This window comes from Phascolarctos cinereus, unplaced genomic scaffold (genome assembly GCF_003287225.1).
Source record: "Phascolarctos cinereus isolate Bilbo 61053 unplaced genomic scaffold, phaCin_HiC Scaffold_1;HRSCAF=81, whole genome shotgun sequence".
Lineage (NCBI taxonomy): Eukaryota > Metazoa > Chordata > Mammalia > Diprotodontia > Phascolarctidae > Phascolarctos > Phascolarctos cinereus.
This window is the reverse complement of record NW_027555514.1, coordinates 268,470,570-268,490,960: the sequence shown is the minus strand read 5'-3', so window position 1 is coordinate 268,490,960 and position 20,391 is coordinate 268,470,570. Positions and strand designations below refer to the sequence as shown.

Here is a 20,391-nt window from a genome sequence, read left to right as displayed (position 1 = left end):
TGTAATTTAATAAAAGGTGATGGAAACTTTTATTTATTTTTCTTTGTTTATCTGTTTGCTCATTCATGTTGATTCATTTATTTCTTCATTTGCCAAACAACAGAATTAGTCTCAGTGTTTCCTACCCAGCTCACCCCATCTTGACTTCATTAAACTCTCAAAACTACATGAAATATATTTCTTACTAAGCTTCTTCCTTCTTTTGTGACTGAAGACAGTCAGTCTTAGCAACTTGTGCCCCGGTTGCTTTTAAAATAACTTTAAATGTTTTGATGTGTTGCAGTTGTTTTTATAGACTTTGCTGTCATCCTAATAACTACTTCTCTTCCTCATAGAAATCTCTCTTATTCCAAAGGAAATAGTTAGGCAAAAACACACTCAAGGGACTCCCCATTACTTCAGGTGGTGGGGGCAGGAGGAAGTATTGGATTTTGGAGTCAGGGGCCCTCAGTTCAAATTCCAGCTTGAACAACCTGTCTCCTTCAATTTCAGGGAAGCAATGTGATGGAGGATCAGGATTTGTTGGAAATTGGTATCCTTAATTCTGGACACAGACAAAGAATTCTGCAGGCAATCCAGCTCCTTCCAAAGGTAAGAAGGTTTTCAATATGTAAATGCCAACCAAATACATCTTTTGGTGTTCTTAATACTAAAAAGAAAATTACCATGGTATCTGCCTTTTGAGCTAAATTTCCAATGGATACAAGTAGTTTTATATCCACAAAAACAAAAATCCTATACAAATCATTTCCCAGAAGAGCAAATGAAAACAGTACCCTGGTGTGCTGAAAGGGTCATTGTAGTTTTTGTAAACTTACACTTGGAGGCTAGTTCAGCCCACTCCCCATGTGCACCTAACTTGCTAGCTGGTATGTAGAACTTTTTGGAGTTGGTGAATGACTACCATCCCTTGAGGTCAGATGCAAAGGGCCTTTTTTAACTTTTAAACTGATTTTTTAAAAACTAACAAATGAATTTTCTCTCCTTCCCATCTCCCCTTCTCTTTAAGAGAGAGAGAAGAGAGAGAGAGAGAGAGAGAGAGAGAGAGAGAGAGAGAGAGTGTGTGTGTGTGTGTGTGAGAGAGAGAGAGAGAGAGAGAGAGAGAGAGAGAGGAGAGAGAGAAGAGAGAAAGAGAGAGAAAAGAGAGAGAGAGAGAGAGAGAGAGAGAGAGGAGAGAGAGAGGAGGGAGGGAAAGAGAGAGAGAGAGAGAACAGAGAGAGAGAGAGAGAGAGAGAGAGAGAGGGAGGGAAGAGAGAGAGAGAGAGAGAGAGAGAGAGAGAGAGAGAGAGAGAGAGAGAGAGAGTGTGTGTGTGTGGTGTGAGAGAGAGAGAGAGAGAGAGAGAGAGAGAGAGAGGGAAAGAGAGAGAGAGAGAGAAAGAGAGAGAAAGAGAGAGAGAGAGAGAGAGAGAGAGAGAGAGAGAGAGAGAAACCAAAATTCTTACAACACATATGTATAGATAGGCAAAACAAATGTCTGCATTGAGCATTAAAAGAGAAGTCTCAATTTGGCCTTGTAGTCTATCACTGTTCTATTAGGAGGTAGGTAGAATGTTTCTTCATGGATTTTCTAAAATCATGGGTGGTCATTGCATTAACCAAAGTTCTTAAGGCTTTCAAAGTTGTTTGTATTTACATTATTGTTATTGAATAAATTGTCTTGGTTCTGCTCATTTCACTCTGCATCAGTTGATACAAATATTCCCAGGTTTCTCTGGAACCTGCCTGATTTTTCAGATATGAAATAAACTTGATTATTGTGACATCAATCACGATGGCAGGGTTCTCTGAAGGCAATGATATATCATGATCTTACCTTGTATGGCTTTAGGGATGTGTGTTGAGGCACTTGGTGCTATCATAGGTACTCTCCTTTGGAAACAAAAATCTGAAAGATTCAGTTATGTCCATGATTAACCTAAATTATGCCAGATGAAATATACCTGGCAGCTCTCATGATTGCTCATTCTACCCTGGTATAAGGAGAGGAGGAGGGAGGGCTGGGGCCAGCTACTGGCAGACAGCTCACAAGTTCTGTTTCCTGAGTACACATACCAACTCCCCACCACCACTGCAAGTCTTATGGCGCCATGCACGTAGCCTCCAAACTCACCTGTTCTCTGTCTCTACCTCAGGCCATTCTCCTAATGTTAAGATGTTCTTAACATCTTTCTTATTCTCAGACTGCTCGCTACTGATGGAACAGAGCCATACAGAGCACTTTTTGCACCCAGGGCAACGTGTACCTGGGATAAGGAACGTGATATGTTCCCTCAAATGTGCTGCTGGGGAGTTCACCGTGGGAAGCTGGGCAACCAGGGAAGGGCTTGTCTGTAGAGCAGATGTCAGGGAAAAGAAGCAGACCATCTGGTAGCTTCTTATTTTAACAAATTATTCTTGCTAACTAGGTGCTGAGCTCAGGCAGTCTGACAGTGCTGATGGCCTGCAAGTGCTGTCAACAAACTTGAAATTTTGGGACTCCAGGAAGAAGTTTCTATTGCCTCCTCATAGATGCAGCTTAAAATCCTGGAACCACCAGGGCAGGCTCAATATTCCTGACCTCCACACTTATGTTCCATGTACTCTATACTCCTTTGCCAAAAGCATATCCATTACACACTCAAATGGCCCTTTCTTGGTTTTTTTAAATTAATATTTTAAATCATCAAGTATTTCTTTTTCTTATTCCTACCCCCATTGAAAAAAAAGTCAAATAAAATCCAAACCATTGTAACAAACATGAATAATCAGGGAAAAAATTACTATGTTGGCCATGTGTTAAAAATTGTGTCTCATCCTAAATCTAGTCCCTAACTTCTCTGTCACAGGGTAATTAGCATGTTTTATCATTATTACTCTGATTAGCATTCTTAAGTCTTTCAAAATTGTCCAATCTTACAGTACAACCATTGTCTTTTTCAAATTAAATTCTTTGAATTATGATGTATTTTTTTCTTCACCCCAACTGCCTTCTGTTGGGAAAAAAAATCAAAGAAAATGATAGCTGTTTTAACAAATAAGCAGTCAAGAAAAACAATTTACTACATTGGCCATATCTAAAAAAGTTATGCCTCATCCTAAATCTAGTCCCTGACTTCTCTGTTAGTGGGTATTTAGCATGTTTTATCATTAGTACTCTGATCAGCATTCTTAAGTCCTTCTAAATTGTCCAGTTTTACAGTGTGACCACTGCCTCTTTTTAAAATTAAATTCTTGAATTGTCAAGCATTTTTTTTGCTCACTCCAATTCCTACCCATTGGAAAAATAAAATAAAATCATAACTGTTTTTAACAAATATCCATAGTCAAGAAAAACAAATTGCCACATTGGTCATGTCTTAAAATGTGTCTCATTCTACATATTTAGTCCTCACCTCCTATCAGAAGGCAGATAGCATGTTTTAGCATTATTCTTCTGATCAGAGTTCTTGAGTCTTTCAAAATTGTCTTACCATACAGCCATTACCTCTCCTTTTCATGGTCTGGTGATTACTCTACCCAGGCAAGTTTCCCCCATCTCAAAGCCATGTACATCAGCCTCATGCCTACTTCCTGTGGTCACTAAAAATCTTCCCTTCCTTCTCATAAAATTTCACCTCAGGGGTGAGGTGTGCAGGGGTAAGCTTCTTCTGCAAGGAGCAGTATCTGTGTCTTTCTCTCCTTGGGACTGCCAAGCAGTGGGGAAAGAACTGAAGTACTCCTCAGCCTGGCTATTCACCCCACAATTGAACTTTCTTGTGTGTTTTGCCATCCTCAAATAAACTGTGAGCCCCTTGAGAGCAGAGACAGTCTCCCTTTTTCTCTGGGTATCCCCAGAGATAAGCACAGAGCTTGGCACACAGTAAACACTTAATAAATGCTTCTTTCTTATATTCATTCATTCTGACGATGGGACTACAGTTTGAATGAGCTCGCTAATTTTTGTGGTTCCAGAGATTTATATTTTAATCTGTCTAGATAATGCAGTAAATTCAAAATAAAATTTTTTAAGAATATCTATTAGTAAAATATATCCATGTAACAACTCTGTCCTGAGAAGTATCAGAGACAGAAACACCACCCTGAAATAAATTAAAATTTAAAAAAAATCCAGAAAAGACTAATGGTCATAAAGCAGAGCAATTAACATTTTTTTCTTTGCCATTAGCTTTAAAACCTTATTTCTGAACAAATCCTTTGACAGTGTCCAAGTTAGGGTACAATTTAAAATAGAACCGGTTCTCAGCCCCATACTGTTTAGCATTTTCATCAATTCCTTGGATAAAGGCAGAGATGGTATGCTCATCAGATTTGCAGATGAGAAAAAATGGGAGGCATAGCTGTAACACTGTACAGCAATCAGGATACAAAAAAAAAATCTTAACAGACTAGAATACCAAACCAAACTGAATTAGATGGAATTTAATAGGGATGACTGTAAAAGTTTTTGCTTAGGTTCAAGAAATTAAACTTCTCAAGGAGATGAAGGTAGAGGCATGGTTAAGAAGAAGTTTGAAAGTGATCTGGCAGTTAAAGTGGACTGCAAGCTTAATATGAGTCAGTTCAACAACCAAAATGGCCTCTCAAGAGAGAAAACTTCCTGGAAGGAACTGCCTTAAAATAGAATGGGCTGACTGCCTCAGGACCTGCTCATTACTTTAAGCAAAGGCTGGATAACCTCACTTGCTGGGTGTGTTGTAGATGGTGATTTTTCAGGTATAGACTGAACTAGATAGTCACTGAGCTCCTTTCCTACTCTGAAATTCTGCGATTCAGTGACCGTGTCTCATGTGAGCAGCTGCTTTGACTGGCATGGCCCCACTTCTGGTTTTCCTATAGTCTAGTGATGTCAAACTCACATAGAAAGTGAGACTGCTGGACTGTATGTAAGGATATCTTTTAGACTCATATTGACTTAGAAATCTACATATTAACATTCTCTGTGTTCTATTATATTTTTATTTATTTTGTTAACTATTTCCCAATTATATTTTCATCTGATTGAATCTGCATGCAAGAGGATTGTGGACAGTGTGGACTACAGGTCTCATATTTGACCCTCTGCTGTAGGCAGTCACAGCTGGCTTTGAATGGTACATAGGAAAAAAAATGTTGCTGAGCCAACTTCCTATGGGCAAAAACTTTTATACTTGCTATTTGTAACCATGCATATTCTGACAAACAGGACCAGACTCCTCCTCTTTCTTAACTCACTAAGTACTCAGCTCATCCCAGTGCTAAGTGAATAGCTATAGCTATAGAGGTAAGGAGAGTTTCTCTCTCTCTCTCTCTCTCTCTCTCTCTCTCTCTCTCTCTCTCTCTCTCTCTCTCTCTCTCTCTCTCTCTCTCTCTCCCCATCTCCGCCTGTCCCTCCCTCCTCCCTCTCTCCCCTTCTCTCCCCCCTTTCCCTCAAGGATTCAAACTAAAGTCATGAGCTCAAAAGATAGTACTTACCCTCCTGCCTTTGCTGTGATTCTCGACCAGAGAAAAAGAAATGGGGGGAAAAGACCATCTGGATTGACTTGTGCCTTGACTTGACTTGATATCTGTAGTTAATTATTCTCTATTTACCCCTTTATTTGACTCCATTTCAGAGTTGTCAGGAACCACAGAAAACTCAGAGTCTGATGAACAAACTGATTTCCTATAGATACCAGTTTATGCTTGTTTCTTATAATCAAACATACACAGTACATTCAGTATATCTTTGAAGCATTAAACAGCATTAATTTTTCTACAAGGATAAGGAGAATGATGAATATCCTTAGGAATAGGAGGTTAGGCCCTGGAGTTATGATTTCATTGGTATAGGGAACACCCAGGGAGGAAATTCTCCTTACCAAGGCTTAGAGCAATTGTCCTGCAAAGTACAGCCTTGTTACCTATGGCAGAGGTGTAAAACACTCAGCCAGTGCAGTAGGCAACACTCCCAGTATAGTAGAAGCAGATTAAAATGTAACTGGGAAATACTTAACAAAATAAATAAAAATGCAATAGAATATAGTTAATGTTAATGTGTGGTTTTCTAAATCAATATGCCTCCAGTCCCTGCAGTTTCACACCACTGGCCTAGAATAGGGACAGATTAGGTGACTTGCCTTAAGTAATAGAGTCAATGTGTATCACAGTCAAGACCTGAAACCATGGGTTCCTGGCTCTAAGGCCAGCTCTCTCTCCCAACCTGCTATGATATCTCTCTTCTTAAAACCACTGAAAACATAGAAGGTTGCTGTTTCAGCTCTGGACTCTTGCTTCCTCTTTTGTCTGGAATTTACTTCTCTTACTCTCCAGTTATCAAAGTCCTAACCATTCTTCAAGATCTAGTACAAATTCCAATTCCTTTTGACCCTCTCTCATACCCCCAATACCTCAGGATATCTTCCTTCCTTAAATCCACAAAGAACTTAATTTCTTTCTTGTGAAACATATAAATATGTGTGTGTACTTTTTCTGTCCCTAGAAAGTGAAGCCTATTAGGGTGGTTGTGGCATAAGTGGAGAGATGGGAATAAATAGGAGAGATGGTGTGGATATAAAATCAATAAGACTTTGCAGCCAATTGGATTGGGCGGGGGGGGGGGATGATGGAGGCTGAAAGTGAAGCATCAACAATGACTCCAGGGTTGTAGACTTGGGTGACCAGAAGGAGAGTAGTTCCCTTACCAGAAACAGGAAAGTAAGGAAGAGAAATGGTCTTTAGGGAAAGGAAAATGAGTTTTGTTTTGCATGTGTTGAGTTTGAGGCATCTATGGGAACTTTATGTTTACTGGGCAGGTGATGGTATGATACTGAACCTTAGGAAAGAGAGACCAGAGCAAGATATATCAATCTGTTAATCAAGTGCATAGAAATTAGGATTGAAGTATGGAAGAGGAAGAGGGGAGAGAAGTGGAAGGGAAGCAGGGGGAAAGGAGGAGAAGGGAGAGGAAAGAGAAGGGAAATAGGAGAAGACGGGAGAGGAGAGGGGAAAGGAGGAAAAAGGAAAAGGAAGAGAAGAGAAGAGAAGAGAAGAGAAGGGAAGGGAAGGGAAGGGAAGGGAAGGGAAGGGAAGGAAGGGAAGGGAAGGGAAGGGAAGGAAGGGAAGGGAAGGGAAGGGAAGGAAGGGAAGGGAAGAGGAAGAAGGAAGGAAGGGAAGGGAAGAGAAGAGAAGAGAAGAGAAGAGAAGAGAAGAGAAGAGAAGAGAAGAGAAGAGAAGAGAAGAGAAGAGAAGAGAAGAGAAGAGAAGAGAAGAGAAGAGAAGAGACATAAAGTCAAGTCTTAGCCTCTGGCCTTAGGATGAAGTCATATTTGGGTGAGTGGTCATATAGATGATGAGCAAAGGAGATCAAGAACAAGAGGCCAGATAAGTAGACAAACTATTAGAGAGAAGACTCACAAAATCCCAGCAAAGAGTAAATCTCTGGGAGGAAAGAGCAATCATTATAGTCAGATGCTTTAGAGAGGTCAAGAAGCGTGAAAACTAAGAAGATGCCATTGGATTTTTCAATTGAGAGAGCATTGGTCCCAAGGTAGAATTGGAGAGGGAAGTTTCAGTTGAGTGGTGAGTTTGGAAAACTTATTATGTGAAGTTGAGAAATGAGTAAGAGGAGAGGAAGTAGGAGCAGCCAGACAATTGGATTTGGGCTATGAAAATGGGAAGAAAAAAAAATAGTACCTTGAGGGGAATGCAGGGTAAAGTGAAGGGTTTTTTTTTTAAGTAATGGGAATATTTGGGTATGTTGAAATGGATCAAGGAAGCAGCAAGGCAAAGAAAGGTGAAAAATCAGGGAGAGAGGGGTGATCAAAGGGACATTCTCTTGAATGATGTGAGAGGGAATGAAATCAAAGGCATAAAAGAAAGGTTAGTGCTGGTTAGGAGAGCTACCTCATCTTATGAAACTAATGCAAAAGAAGAGAGTTTGAGAAATAATGCTGGATTGTTTTTAGGTGTGCAATTAGAAAGAATGGTGGAGAACCTCAATTTGGGGCAGGGGACAATGATTTAAGGTCATCCACTGAGAGGGACAGGTGTAGGTGCCTTGAAGAAAAGAAGACCAAGTTTGGAACAGCTTCTATGAGGAGTATGATTAATCCATCAGAAAATAATAAAGAGATTACCATGCAGTGGTGAGGATCCAGTTGAGACTGGGATTTCTAGAGAAGTCAGTCTCCATGGATATGTGATTTCCCTTAGTGGCATTCACCAACATGGGAACAGAAGCAGAAAATGTGGATGGTGGTAGTAATCAAGGACTGAGATAGGATAAGGAAGAAGCACAATATGACAAGAAAGCAAGGGATTCGAGATGCATGGATGATCTAAATCCACAAAGAAGTTAAGGCCCCAAAAGGTGGGGTGACGTGGCCAGCATGATAGACTTTAGTAAGTATAAGAGTTAGAATTAGAACCTCTCTAGGCCTTTTTGTTTCTTAGTCTTACGCTTTTTCCTTTCTGCCAATTCAGAGGAAGGAGGGGTGGAGGTGGAGCTAATGAGGGTAGAAAGCTATAATTAAAAGACAATGTAGGTAAAGAGCTTTGTGAATTCTAAAACCATGTACATGTCAGTTATTACTATTTCCTACTTCATGGGACTTTTTAAGGAGCAAACGAAGTAAAGTACTTTGTATCCATAAATCATTACATAAATACAAACTATTCTAAAATTGATATTTTTACTAATATATCAAGAATCTGGATTTCACTGGTGTTGGAACTCCCAGTATTGGTATTTCCTCTACTGTAATCGATTGTAGAACATCAGTAACGATTCTTAGAGATTTGTATGAGGCTCAAAACCTAAAGAGACTTGCCCATGGAAAATTAATCAGCTTATATTTGTTCAGTGCTTATACTGTGCTCAGAATTATTCTAAGTGCTGGGGAAACAAAGCTAGAAATAAAACAGCCCCTGCCCTCAAGAAACTTACATTCTATCAATGGCAACATCTACACTTAGAGGTACTATATACATGTGTATACGCATGTATGTTATACACACAGACACGTGTGTGTGTGTGTGTGTGTAAAATAAGGTCATTTGAGGGGCTAGGTGCTAAAAGCTGGAGGTGTGTGAGGTACTTAGAAAATGCTACCTGTAGGATGTGATGCTTAATCCGGGTAGTGAAGAAAATTAGGTATTCTAAAAGGTAGACATGATGAGAGAATGAATTCCAGGTGTGCGGGCTTGTGCAGAGTCATGGAGATGGGAAATAGAATGCGATTTGTGGGAAAGACCCAGAAATCCAATTTGGCTGGACCATAGAGTTCATGAAGGAAAACAATGTAGAATAAGCCTAGAATAAGCCAAACCACTTAAGTGTGAAGTGATCCTTGAGATAATAGGAAACTACTGGGAAGTTACTGGTTGAGCAGTGCTATGAAGGCATGTAGGTAGCGTGGTACAGAGAGTGCTGGGCTGGGAATCAAGAAGACTCCTCTTCCTGAGTTCAAATCTGGCCTCAGACACTTCCTAGCTGTGTGACCATGGGCAAGTCATTTCACCCTGTTTGCCTCACTTTCCTCAGCTGTAAAATGAGCTGGAGAAGGAAATAGCAAACCACTCTGCCAAAAAAGGGTCACAAAGAGTCAGACATGACTGAAACGACTAAATAACAACCAATATGGTATGATCCATGCATTAGGGAAATCATTTTGACAGCATTGTGGAAGATAGATTGGTGAGACAAGGAGACAAATTAGGAGGCTGATGGTCCATGAGAGGTGGTAGGGGTCTGAACTAGGGTGGTTGTAGTAAGTGAAGATAGGGTATGGGTAGGAGAGGTGTTATAAAGGTATAATCAACAAGTCTTAGATTTGTGGGTTGAGAAAAAGTCACTCAGTTACTAAGTGTGAGAGGTGGGACTTGAACCCATGTCTTCTTAACTCTAATTCCAGCCCTGTTCCCACTATACTACTCTGGCTTTCATCACTAATACTAATGATAAAAGATATTTCATATTCTGGGTGTTCCGAGAGTCTAGTACCTCCTGAGCAATGATGAAAAAGTATGAATGAAGGTTTCAATTATGTCTCCATTATGGGAAACAGTACAATGAGAACAATGCCAAATTAATTAATTCAGAATCAAAAGACTGATGCAGAGCTGCCTGACTCATGCAGAAGGATATGAAGGGTATATAAAAATATGAAAACCTGTTCCTCAGAAAGACTTACCCCGGGTTTTTGATGCTGTGCATGAAGATTGGCTTCCTTCCTCAATAAGGAACTCCATCCTCAGCCGGTTAATGGTGGGACTTTATTGCCGTTACGTCTATTCATACTCCATCTCAGTTCCCATGCTAGAACATGAACAGAATGGATCATCTTCTTGTTTATGCCATTTGGAGCCTTAGAGCATTATGCTCATCATCTTTCATGAGAAATAATTCCATTACTGCTACTTGCAATCCATTAGTTCACATATCATATTTGGAAATTGATGGAAGCATTCAAGGACCATAGGCAGATACTTTGGAATATTTATATAAGGATTAATAAACTATCGTGCTAGAACACTTGCTTGATGCTACATTTCCCATTGTTATAGGTTCCAAAGAGAAGAGTTGGGGTCCCTTGGGAACATCTGCATATGTTGTTAAGAAAGTGACACTCATAGAACTTTTGTCTACTTTCACTGTACTTACAATTCCTTTTTTTTTCTTGACACATTCCCTACCATATCATTGATGTACATGGGTGTTTAGTCAATGTGAAGTGAGTGAAGGAGGGAATGAATGATGGAGTGAATGAGTTAATGGCTATTCACCCATTGAGTGAAAGAGGAAATAAATAAGAGAGAGTGCATGAATGAGAGAATAAGTGAATTAATGAATGAATAATTGAATGTATGAGTGAACAAGTGAAGCAATGATTGAGTGAAAGAGGGAATGAATCATTGAAGAAATGAGTGAATGAAAAGTGAATGTATTGATAGGAATGCATGAATAAGTGGAAGTCAATGAATGAATGAATGAGTGTGTGAATGAGTGAAAAATATATGGATAGATGAATGAGAGTAAATGGATGAGTTATTAAATGAATGAGTGAATGAGTAAGTGAATGTGTGAGTGAATAAGTGAATATGTAAGTGAATGGAGGATAGACAATGAATGAATGAAAGAGGGAGTGAATGTGTGATTCAAGAAGGCATAGAGGAAGGAGTGAACAAATAACTGAACAAGTGAAAGCATGAATGAATGAGTAATTGAAAGTGTGTCAATGAATGAGAGTAGATGAGTAAATGAATAAGATAAAGTGAATGAATGAATGAACCAATGAGTAAGTGAATAAAAAGGTGAATGCATAAATGAATAATCTTTGGTACTGATGCTCAAATTAGAAGAAAAAGTATCCTTTAATTTTCAGTCACTGCCCTGCCATGTTTCATTTGTCCTAAATGCTCCTGTTGCTTTCTAGGTACCTAATTTGTTCCCTTTTTCTCTTTTGAAGAAAGGAAATCTATGAAAGTAACAGGAGTAACTTACATATATTGTGGTAGCTGAGAAATAGTGAGTGTAGTCCAGTATTTTTTCTTTTCTTTTCAGCTTAGGAGCAGTGGAGGAGAGTCCAAAGGACAGAGTTATAAGCCCAGAGACTTGGGTTCTAGTCTGTGTCATATATAGCTCTGTGTCCTTGAGCAGGTCATTTTACTTTGATAGGCCTCAGTTTCCTCGGCTGCAAAATGGAGGGAGCTACTATGGCCAATCCCAATGGCCATCCAATGATTCGAAGGCAATCCTATAATTGTTTCTCTGAGTAATGAAATGATTAGTATGGGTCTGTTAGCTGTGAAAGCCTTTTACAACCTGGTCCCAACCTCTCTTTTGAGTCTCATTGTACATTACTCCCCCAGTGCACTCTGTCATCCAGCCGATGTCTCTCCCATTTTCTCCCATACCTTCAGCACACTCCGCTTCTCACCTTATTCTCACAGAATCCCTCTCTTCCTTCAATATTCGATGCAAGCAGTACTTTCTCCATGAAGCTTTTTGTGTTCCCCATTCACAAGTGCCACCCATCTTTGCCTGGCATTCAGTGAGCTTCTACTGGCATCCCACCCCACCTCTACATCTTACTCTGAGAACTACAATTAAATGAATACCGCCGTCGCCTCTGGAGAGGGTGGAACAATATACCACTTAACAGACCATAAATCCCTTCCCTTGCTATCCATCCCCTTAGTGTATCACCAACTCTTAGGATGTAGGTTCATTGGGGACAAAGACTGTCTTACATATATATGTGTATGTGTATATTATATATGTGTGTGTATCTCCCCAGCACTTAGCACAATATCTACCACATAGTGAATGATTGTTTTTGTTTTGTTTTGTTTTGTTTTTTAGTGAGGCAATTGGAGTTAAGTGGCTTGCCCAGAGTCACACAGCTAGTGAGTGTTAAGTGTCTGAGTTCCGATTTGAACTCAGGTCCTCCTGACTCCAGGGTTGGTGCTCTATCCACTGCACCACTTAGCTGCCCTCCACATAGTGAATGTTTTAAAAATGTTATACATTCTTTCTTTTGTATTCAAACTTAGTGTTGTTAAACCACTTCAGTCATGTCTGACTCTTCATGACTCAATTGTGTCCAACACTTCATGACCCCATTTGGGGTTTTCTTGGCAAAGATATTGGTGAGGTTTGCCCTTTCTTTCTCCAGCTCATTTTACATATGAGGAAACTGAGACAAACAGGGTTAAGGGACTTGCCCAGGGTCACACAGTTAGGAAGTTTCTGGGGCCAGATTTGAACTCAGGAAGATGAGTCTTCCTGACTCCAGGCCCAGTGTTCTATCCACTGCACCACCTAGCTGCCCCTTTCAAATTGTATATTTATTCTTTATATACTTATATTTGTACTTTTAGTCCTCCGCAATAGAATATAAATTTCTTGAGAGCTGGGACTGTTTCATTTATATGTGTGTGCGCGTGTGTGTGTGTGTGTGTATGTGTGTGTGTGTGTGTGTGTGTGTTGTCATCCCCCATTCCTGGCACATAGTAAATGTTTGTTATTTTATTGGTTCATTCCCTTACCAAGTCCTTTTTCCTGTGACCAGCCGGAACTCGTAGATGACAGTCCTGGTCAAACCATATATAGAGAATTGGTTCTGGGAACCACATTTAAGAAGGATATCAAAAGGCTAGTCAGTGTCTGGAAAAGGATGATGAAGATGATCTTGCCATGTAGGAATCAAGTGAAGAAATTAAACAGTAGAAGACCTCGGGCTGATTTGATAGCTTCGTTCACGTACTTTCAGGGCTGTTATGTGGAAGAAAGATTGGGTTTCTTCTGCTTGGCCTCAAGGGCAGAACAAACTACTACGGGTGGAAGGTGCTAAAGATTAAGTTTGGGTGTAATGAAAATCTTCCTTATGATGAGAATTTCCTTGAGAAATAGCAGAACCCTCCCTCCCCCACCCCCATCACTACAAGTTTTAGAGTAGAAGACGGCTTGTACCTTTCTCATCCTGGAATCAAAGATGACAAGGCATTCTCTTCAGTAAGGGAATACAAAAGGCCCATGCTAATCATTAGACTTTCTCATTTAGCTCTATGTCACTCCCAGACTCAGGAAATTCCATGTCATCTCTAGGATCAAATATAAATGCCTTTGTTTAGAATTTGACACACTCTTCAATCTAGCTGCAACTTACCTTTCCAGACAGATTACGCATTATTCCCCTTTACAAATTCTACAGTCTACCCAGACTGGTCTCCTTATTGTTCCATACAAGAAATGCCATCTCCCACCTCCACACCTTTGCACTGGCTGCCCCTCATCCTAGAATGCACTCCTCATGTCCACTTCTTAGAACCCCTAATTTCCTTCAAAATTCACACAAGTACCACCTTTTACTTGGCTTTGCTGATCCCCTCAGCTTATAATCCCTCCTCCCCCAAATTACATTCTTTCTATTTTTATATGTGCATGTATGTGGGCTTGTGCTCACATGGGCTTAAGATGTGGGATTGTTCAATTTTTTTTTGGATTGTTCTGTTTTCAATGTGAGCATTAACACCTCATAAATAAGTGAACACTACAAATCAGGGCTTGATTTATTATTTTGATGATTATCTAGACATAAGGAAGCAATAGAAAAATGTTAGTAATATGGTTTAAATTTAAAAGTGTATCACATATTTATTTTCCCACCATTTGTTCAGCACTGGCCAGCTCACTACTGCATATATGTGTACATTTCTGTACCCTCTTCCCATAGCATGTAAGTTTTCTGAGGTCCCCAATTCTTAGAAAATAGTAGTCACTTAATAAATGCTTGTTGATGGATTCACCAAAGGGATGTATTAGAATCAAAGAATGACCTCAGACATCATGGAGTCTAGTCACCCATCGTTTTTCCACCTAGGGGAAACTGAGGTCTTGTGCCAATAAGCAGTGTTAGAAGGGAAGTTCCTGTTCAGTTAAAGGTGGGACTAGGTGACTTCTGAGTTTCCTAGAGACTGTGATTCAATGGTTCATCCCTGAAGAAATCTGCCGCCATTAAACCGAGACTCTCTATACTTCCACCCACCATGTTAATATACTTCATCTTTTCCCACATACTCCTAGTACCCGCATTTTCCCTCTAAATATTTTCTCTTCTTATTCCCTTACTCCCTTCATGATCATCACAGATCTAGAGTTGAGTCTGTGCATATTTAGTCTCTATTCTATACATTGGCACATCACTGCCTTGCTTCTTGTGTATTGAGTACTTATGTTTCACAAGAGTTCTGCATGGTGTTCCAGAAAGAGCATGAAATTGGCCGTTGGAGGACCTACGTTCAAATCCCAGGTCAGCTGTGACCTGGGGAAATAATTTCACCTCTCTGGGCCTCAGTTTCCTCATCTGTAGAAGGAGCAAGCTGGACAAGATAGCCTCTCAGCTCTACATTGGTGGTTCTTAATCCTTTGTTGTCTCATGGATCCCATGGGTAGCCTGGTACAACCTCTGAACCACTTCTCAGAATAATGTTTTTAAATGAATAAGGTGGAATATATAAGATTACAAAGGAAACCAAAGGTCAATGGAAATAAAGATGTAATTGTGTCCCCATCCAAGTTTACAGACTCCCTGAAATCTATCCATAGACCCCTTTTGAGGTCAAAGGGCAGACCACCGGCGAAGAGCCTCTGGTCTAAATTTATTCTTTGACTTTTAACCTCGATGGACCTCAAGTTCTGGACCTGATGGCTTCTGAGATCCCTTCTGGCCCTTAAGTCTATTTTATATGCCTCTGCATGCTCATTAAAGTTTCTTCGAATTACACTGAGCATTTCTGAACAGGTTAATTCAGGCCTCCCCATCTTCCCCAGAACTGGACAGTGACTCAGGGAGCCAGTAGAAGTGGAGAGAAGGAGGCAGCTTCCCCAGTTGGTGCTAAAATGGAAAGCCTTGAGTCATCTCCACACAAAACACACACACACACACACACACACACACACATACACACACACACGCACACACACAACACCTGACTAATACCAAGACACGGAAATGTGGCTGACCCTTCTCTTCCCCTTTGGCACACAGAACTCACACTGTGACATCTTTTTTCCCTTGTAGAACACCCTTGGTCTTGTTGGAGAGATGCAGGGGAGGAAATAAACTGAAAACTGAAAGATGGAAAGAACGTTGGAGTTCATTACTCTCTCCTTATAAAAGGAATATACATACAAATACATAAGGAAACTGAGACCCCAGAGAGTTCAGTAACATGCCAGTGGTCACAGGGAGAATATGTAGCAGTCCTACATATTCAGGTACTCTGAATCTATATCCACTGCTGTCTCCACTGTGCCACTCAAATTTCTCATTTTTCAGATAGAGAAATTAGAGTTCAGAGAATTAAATAATAATTGTTAGCATTTGTATATCACTTTTAGCTTTGCAAAGCACTTTACATATATGATCTTTTTCAGTCGTCAAAACAACCCTGAGAGGTGATATTGTTGTTGTTCAGTTGTTTCAATCATGTCTGATTCTTTGTGATTCCATCTGGGGTTTTCTTGGCAGAGATACCAGAGTGGTTTGCCATTTCCTACTCCATCTCATTTTACAGATGAGGAAACTGAGGCAAACATGATTAAGGACCTGCCTAGGGTCACACAGCTAGGAAGTGTCTGAGGCCAGATGCATCTTCCTGACTCTAGGCCTGGTGCTCTATCCACTAAATGACCTAGCTGCCTTGATGTGATATTTTTATGCCTTTTATGCTAATGAGGAAACTGGGGCTGAGAGCAGCTAGTTAGTGGTAGGTGTGTATGTGAGCTCAGATCTCTTGACTCCAAAGTAACTTGCCCAATGTCCTACTAAATAGTAGTCATCTGAATTCAGTCATCTGAATGTCCATTTCCAGGCTCTAGAACTAGACATCACTCCATCTCCAAGGCTCTCTCTGCTCTCTCTCCAGGACATAACTCCTGGAACTGGACATAAGTCCATCTCCAAGGTTCTCTCTGCATCATTTTTCTGTCCCCTTTATTGGATTCTAGAGCAAGGGTTTTTAACCTAGTGTCAACAGGCTTTCATAGGGTCCGTGGATAGAGTTCAAAGGGCTCTTTGGACTTTAATAGGAAAAAATACATCTTTGTTCTCACTAACTTCTACCTGAAATTTAGCATGTCCTTCAATTATTTAAACACATTATTTTGAGAAAGGATTCATAAGTTTCATCAGACCTCCAAGGAGTTCAGAGCACAAAAAAGGACTAAAATGTCTGTGTTTTCTCGAATACAATCCTTAGTGAAGGTTTCCCATGTATGATGTTCCAATGGCTCATTTGGAAGGGAACAACCCAAGGATGTGCTGGAACCCGCTCAAACCTGCTCAGGAGAATTGATTCAGGTGACACAGTTGACAGTGAAAGTTACACACCTAATGACATATTCATTATTCAAAATGATCTTGACAAGGTAAAATAGGACATTAGGTTGGGATTAATAAGATTGAGTTTGAGAGGGATAAATAGAAGTTCTTAGTTTTGAGTAGAAAAATCAACTTCACAAACACATTTGTAGGAGGCACAGTTAGACATCAGTTTATCTGAAGGTTTTGGTGAACTGAAAACTGAGTATGAGTCAAGAGCATAATATGACAATTAAAAAAATACAAACAAATGCCATCTCAGTCTACATTAAGAGAGGCGCAGCTTTCAGGACTAAGGAGGAAATAATTCTGCTGTACTCAAGACTATAGCTAGAGTATTACATTCCATCTTGGACACCATGTTTTAGGAAGGTCATTGATAAACTAGAGAGCATTGGAAGCAGAAGCATGAGGAAACCCAAATAGAAAAGAGCTTTGTGTTCATGTTCCATGAGAATTAGTTGAAGGAATAGATCAATATTCTCTTAAAGAACAGAAGATTTAATGGAGACATTAGAGGCATCTAGTGAGTGCCATGTGGGAAAGGGATGAGACTTATTTGGTTTGGTGCCAGAGGGCAGAACCAAGAGTGATAGGTGGAAGTTACAAGGAAGCTAATTTAGTCTTAATGTCAATAAAACATTTTATAATTTGTAGCTATCTCAAAATAGAATTGACTCCCTTAGGAAGCTATGAATGAAGATTCCCCTTTCCATGGGTATCTTCAGGTAAGACTGGATGACCATTGTCTGGGTGTGTTGAGGGATGCTTTTTCAGGTATGGGTTGGAGTACATGCTTCCTGAGGTCTCTTCCAAATCTGGAAAACTGTGATTGTGAGGCTCTGCCATGGAAGGTATTCCAGACAGTAACCAGAGTAAATGCTCAGAAGTAAGGACAAGTAAGACACATGCAGGAGATGAGAGGTGAGTCAGTAGGAGCAGAGGGTTCATAGCACCAAGAAGTATGATCTCGAAAGGACCACCAATGTCATGCAGTTCAGTTGCCTTCTTTTATAGATGATGAAACTGAAGGAGAAGAAAGGGAAGGTGACTTGTCCAAGGCCACACATGTAGTAAATGGCAGAGCCTGGAACTGGATGTAGGACCTCCAAATCCCACTGCAACCCTTTTTGCCCTGGAACCACCTTGAGTATTTTTCTCACAATAACCCTGGGAGGTAGGTAACAAATTTATATTATAATAATAGAATTCTACATTTATAAAAATAAGAAAATTTTCATTCCCATTTTACAGGTGAAAATATCAAAACCCACAAATAGGAAAAATGACTCGCTCAAAGTCATGCAGATAGCAAGCAAGATAACCAGGATTTGAACCTGAATCTTATGCCTTCAAACAAGGTCTCTTTTATTTAAAAGCAACAGGTTTTTTTTCCTTTTTATGTCATGAACTCCTTTGGTAGTCTGGTGAAGCCTGGAGACCCTTTCTCAGAATAAAGTTTTTACATGAATAAAATGCATAGAATTACAAAGGAAACCAAGTATATTGAAATACAGTTATCCAAAAAAATTTTCCATAGTTTGTGGAACCCAGGTTAAGAACCCCTGATTGAAAGAAATGCCATTTCCCAGGGGCAGCTAGGTGGCACAGTGGATAGAGAACTGGCCCTGGAGTCAGGAGGACCTGAGTTCAAATGCGGCCTTGGACCAAACACTTGACACTTATTAGCTGTCAAGTCACTTAACCTCAGTTGCCTTAAAAAAAGGAAAGAAAGAAAGAAATGCCATTTCCCTTGACAAAAGTTCCGCTTTGATTTAGCTTCCCTTACATTAACTTCATTCAAATAGACTCTAAGCAAGATTTGGGGCAGGGGGCCTTCAGATTTACGAATGAAGATAAAACTGCAAAGAGGCTCTGGTTGTAGTTAGTGGATGATAGAAGGTAGATTCTGCACCTTTTTATGCTAACATGTGTACCCTTTCTGAACTCATAGCACTTAGTATAGTCTAATTTATGTCATAGTTAGCAGTGTTTTTTACCTCCGCTGGAATGGCAGAGTGGGTTTCAGCTGCAAAGTAGCAAGAAGATAGCTAGGTGCGATCAGATTATAGAGACAGGGCTGTGAATGCCAGGAAGGAGAAGTTAGGCTCACCAGAATAAGTAAAAAGGAAAGAAACACGCGATGTGCCAGAAGCATTGAGGAGAAAGGTCCTACATTCCTCATAGTCACTAGCAGTGGCTGCTGGCCAGAAGCCCTAGGAGTAGCAGCACCGCAGCTCCCAGACCACCAGCCCTGATTCCAGCCCAACTCCCAAAGCCGTTGTCCAGGGATGCATCTCCTGAGGACTAGGAACCAACTGTCCCCACCAGCTGCACCCACAGGACAGAAAAACCAGCCTAGCTAGAGCAACAAGGGACCTGGAGGAAGAGAGAAGAGGCAAGCATGTGCCAGGCAAGTCAGACTGACACAACCACCACCCTGCCCAGCATCTTCCCTCAGATTCTGACCCTAAACCCCACAGCCTTTGGAATAGCAGTGCCTTTGCGCCAGTGTCCAGTGGTTCCACATCAGAAACTGAGTTCAAGTCCTGCTACTTATTATCTGTTAGCTTTGGGGTGAGTCACTTAAACCCCCCAGGCCACAGTTTCCTCATATGTAAAATGGGAAAATTAGCCTAGATGACCTCTAAGTTTCCTTCTCATTCTAAGTCCATGAGCCTGAGTCACTTAGCATCTCTGTGCCTCAGTTTCCTTATCTCTAAAATGAGGGAGTTGGTCTGTCGTACCAACTCTCTTGCTGACTCTGTTTAGAATTCTATCCATTATACCCTACTATCTCCCAACAAAAGTGTACCTCCTTTACTCTGTAGTATTTCATTAAAATATCCCTATATTTCTTTTAATTCCTCATCAGTAGCATTCCTTTGACACTCCAGCGGATCTGCAGTATCATCTGTGGGAGTATTCCTTCCTTGAATTCATCCACAATGCATCGATTCTTTCCCATTGGGTGTTTCTCTTGTCCTTGTATCCCCATAAATGTGGCCCAGGGGATCCATATAGTAATCTAGGAGGTTTTGACCAGATTCTTTACCATTGTGAGAATACCATTGCTGTCTATCTATTACCCTTCACTCTAGAGTGGTGCCGGCCCATCTGTCTTCCAGTGATACAGTTCTCTGTTGACATTTATCCCACTATGACTGCAATTCTTCATTTGTAACTTTCTATGCCCTACACCGACCAAGTGCCTCAGCATTCCTTACAGTGCAATAATATTACATTACATCCTTCTACCACAATTTGCTTAGCCATTCCCCGGTGGATAGGCACATAATTTGCTTCCAACTATTTGCTATTACACATAGTCCCTCTATGAATATTTGTGTACAAATTGGTCTTTTCTTGCTGTCAGCTTTCTTGGGGAATAAACTAAAGACTGAGATTGCTGGGTCGAAGGCATGAATATCGTTGTAAGTTTTCCTGCATAATTCCACTTTGCTTTCTAAAACGACTGGGCCAGTTTACAACCTCACTACCAGGTAATGACTGTGCCCAGTAGGAAAAGTCAAATCTGAGAGACATTTCAGAATGATGATAGGAGCTGGTG

The 20,391-nt window shown here is 40.4% G+C and overlaps 1 protein-coding gene across 8 annotated transcripts in view; it reads left to right on the top strand.

The window, feature by feature from the left end:
* The window catches only part of ANKS1B (ankyrin repeat and sterile alpha motif domain containing 1B), a 569,458-nt gene that overhangs the window by 123,648 nt on the left and 425,419 nt on the right, over positions 1–20,391 (top strand). For all 8 annotated transcript variants that reach the window (XM_078146721.1, XM_078146726.1, XM_078146717.1 and 5 more), the window contains exon 2: positions 493–591. In XM_078146721.1, the coding sequence (XP_078002847.1) occupies positions 493–591 (99 nt within the window). The remainder of the gene's footprint in view (positions 1–492; positions 592–20,391) is intronic.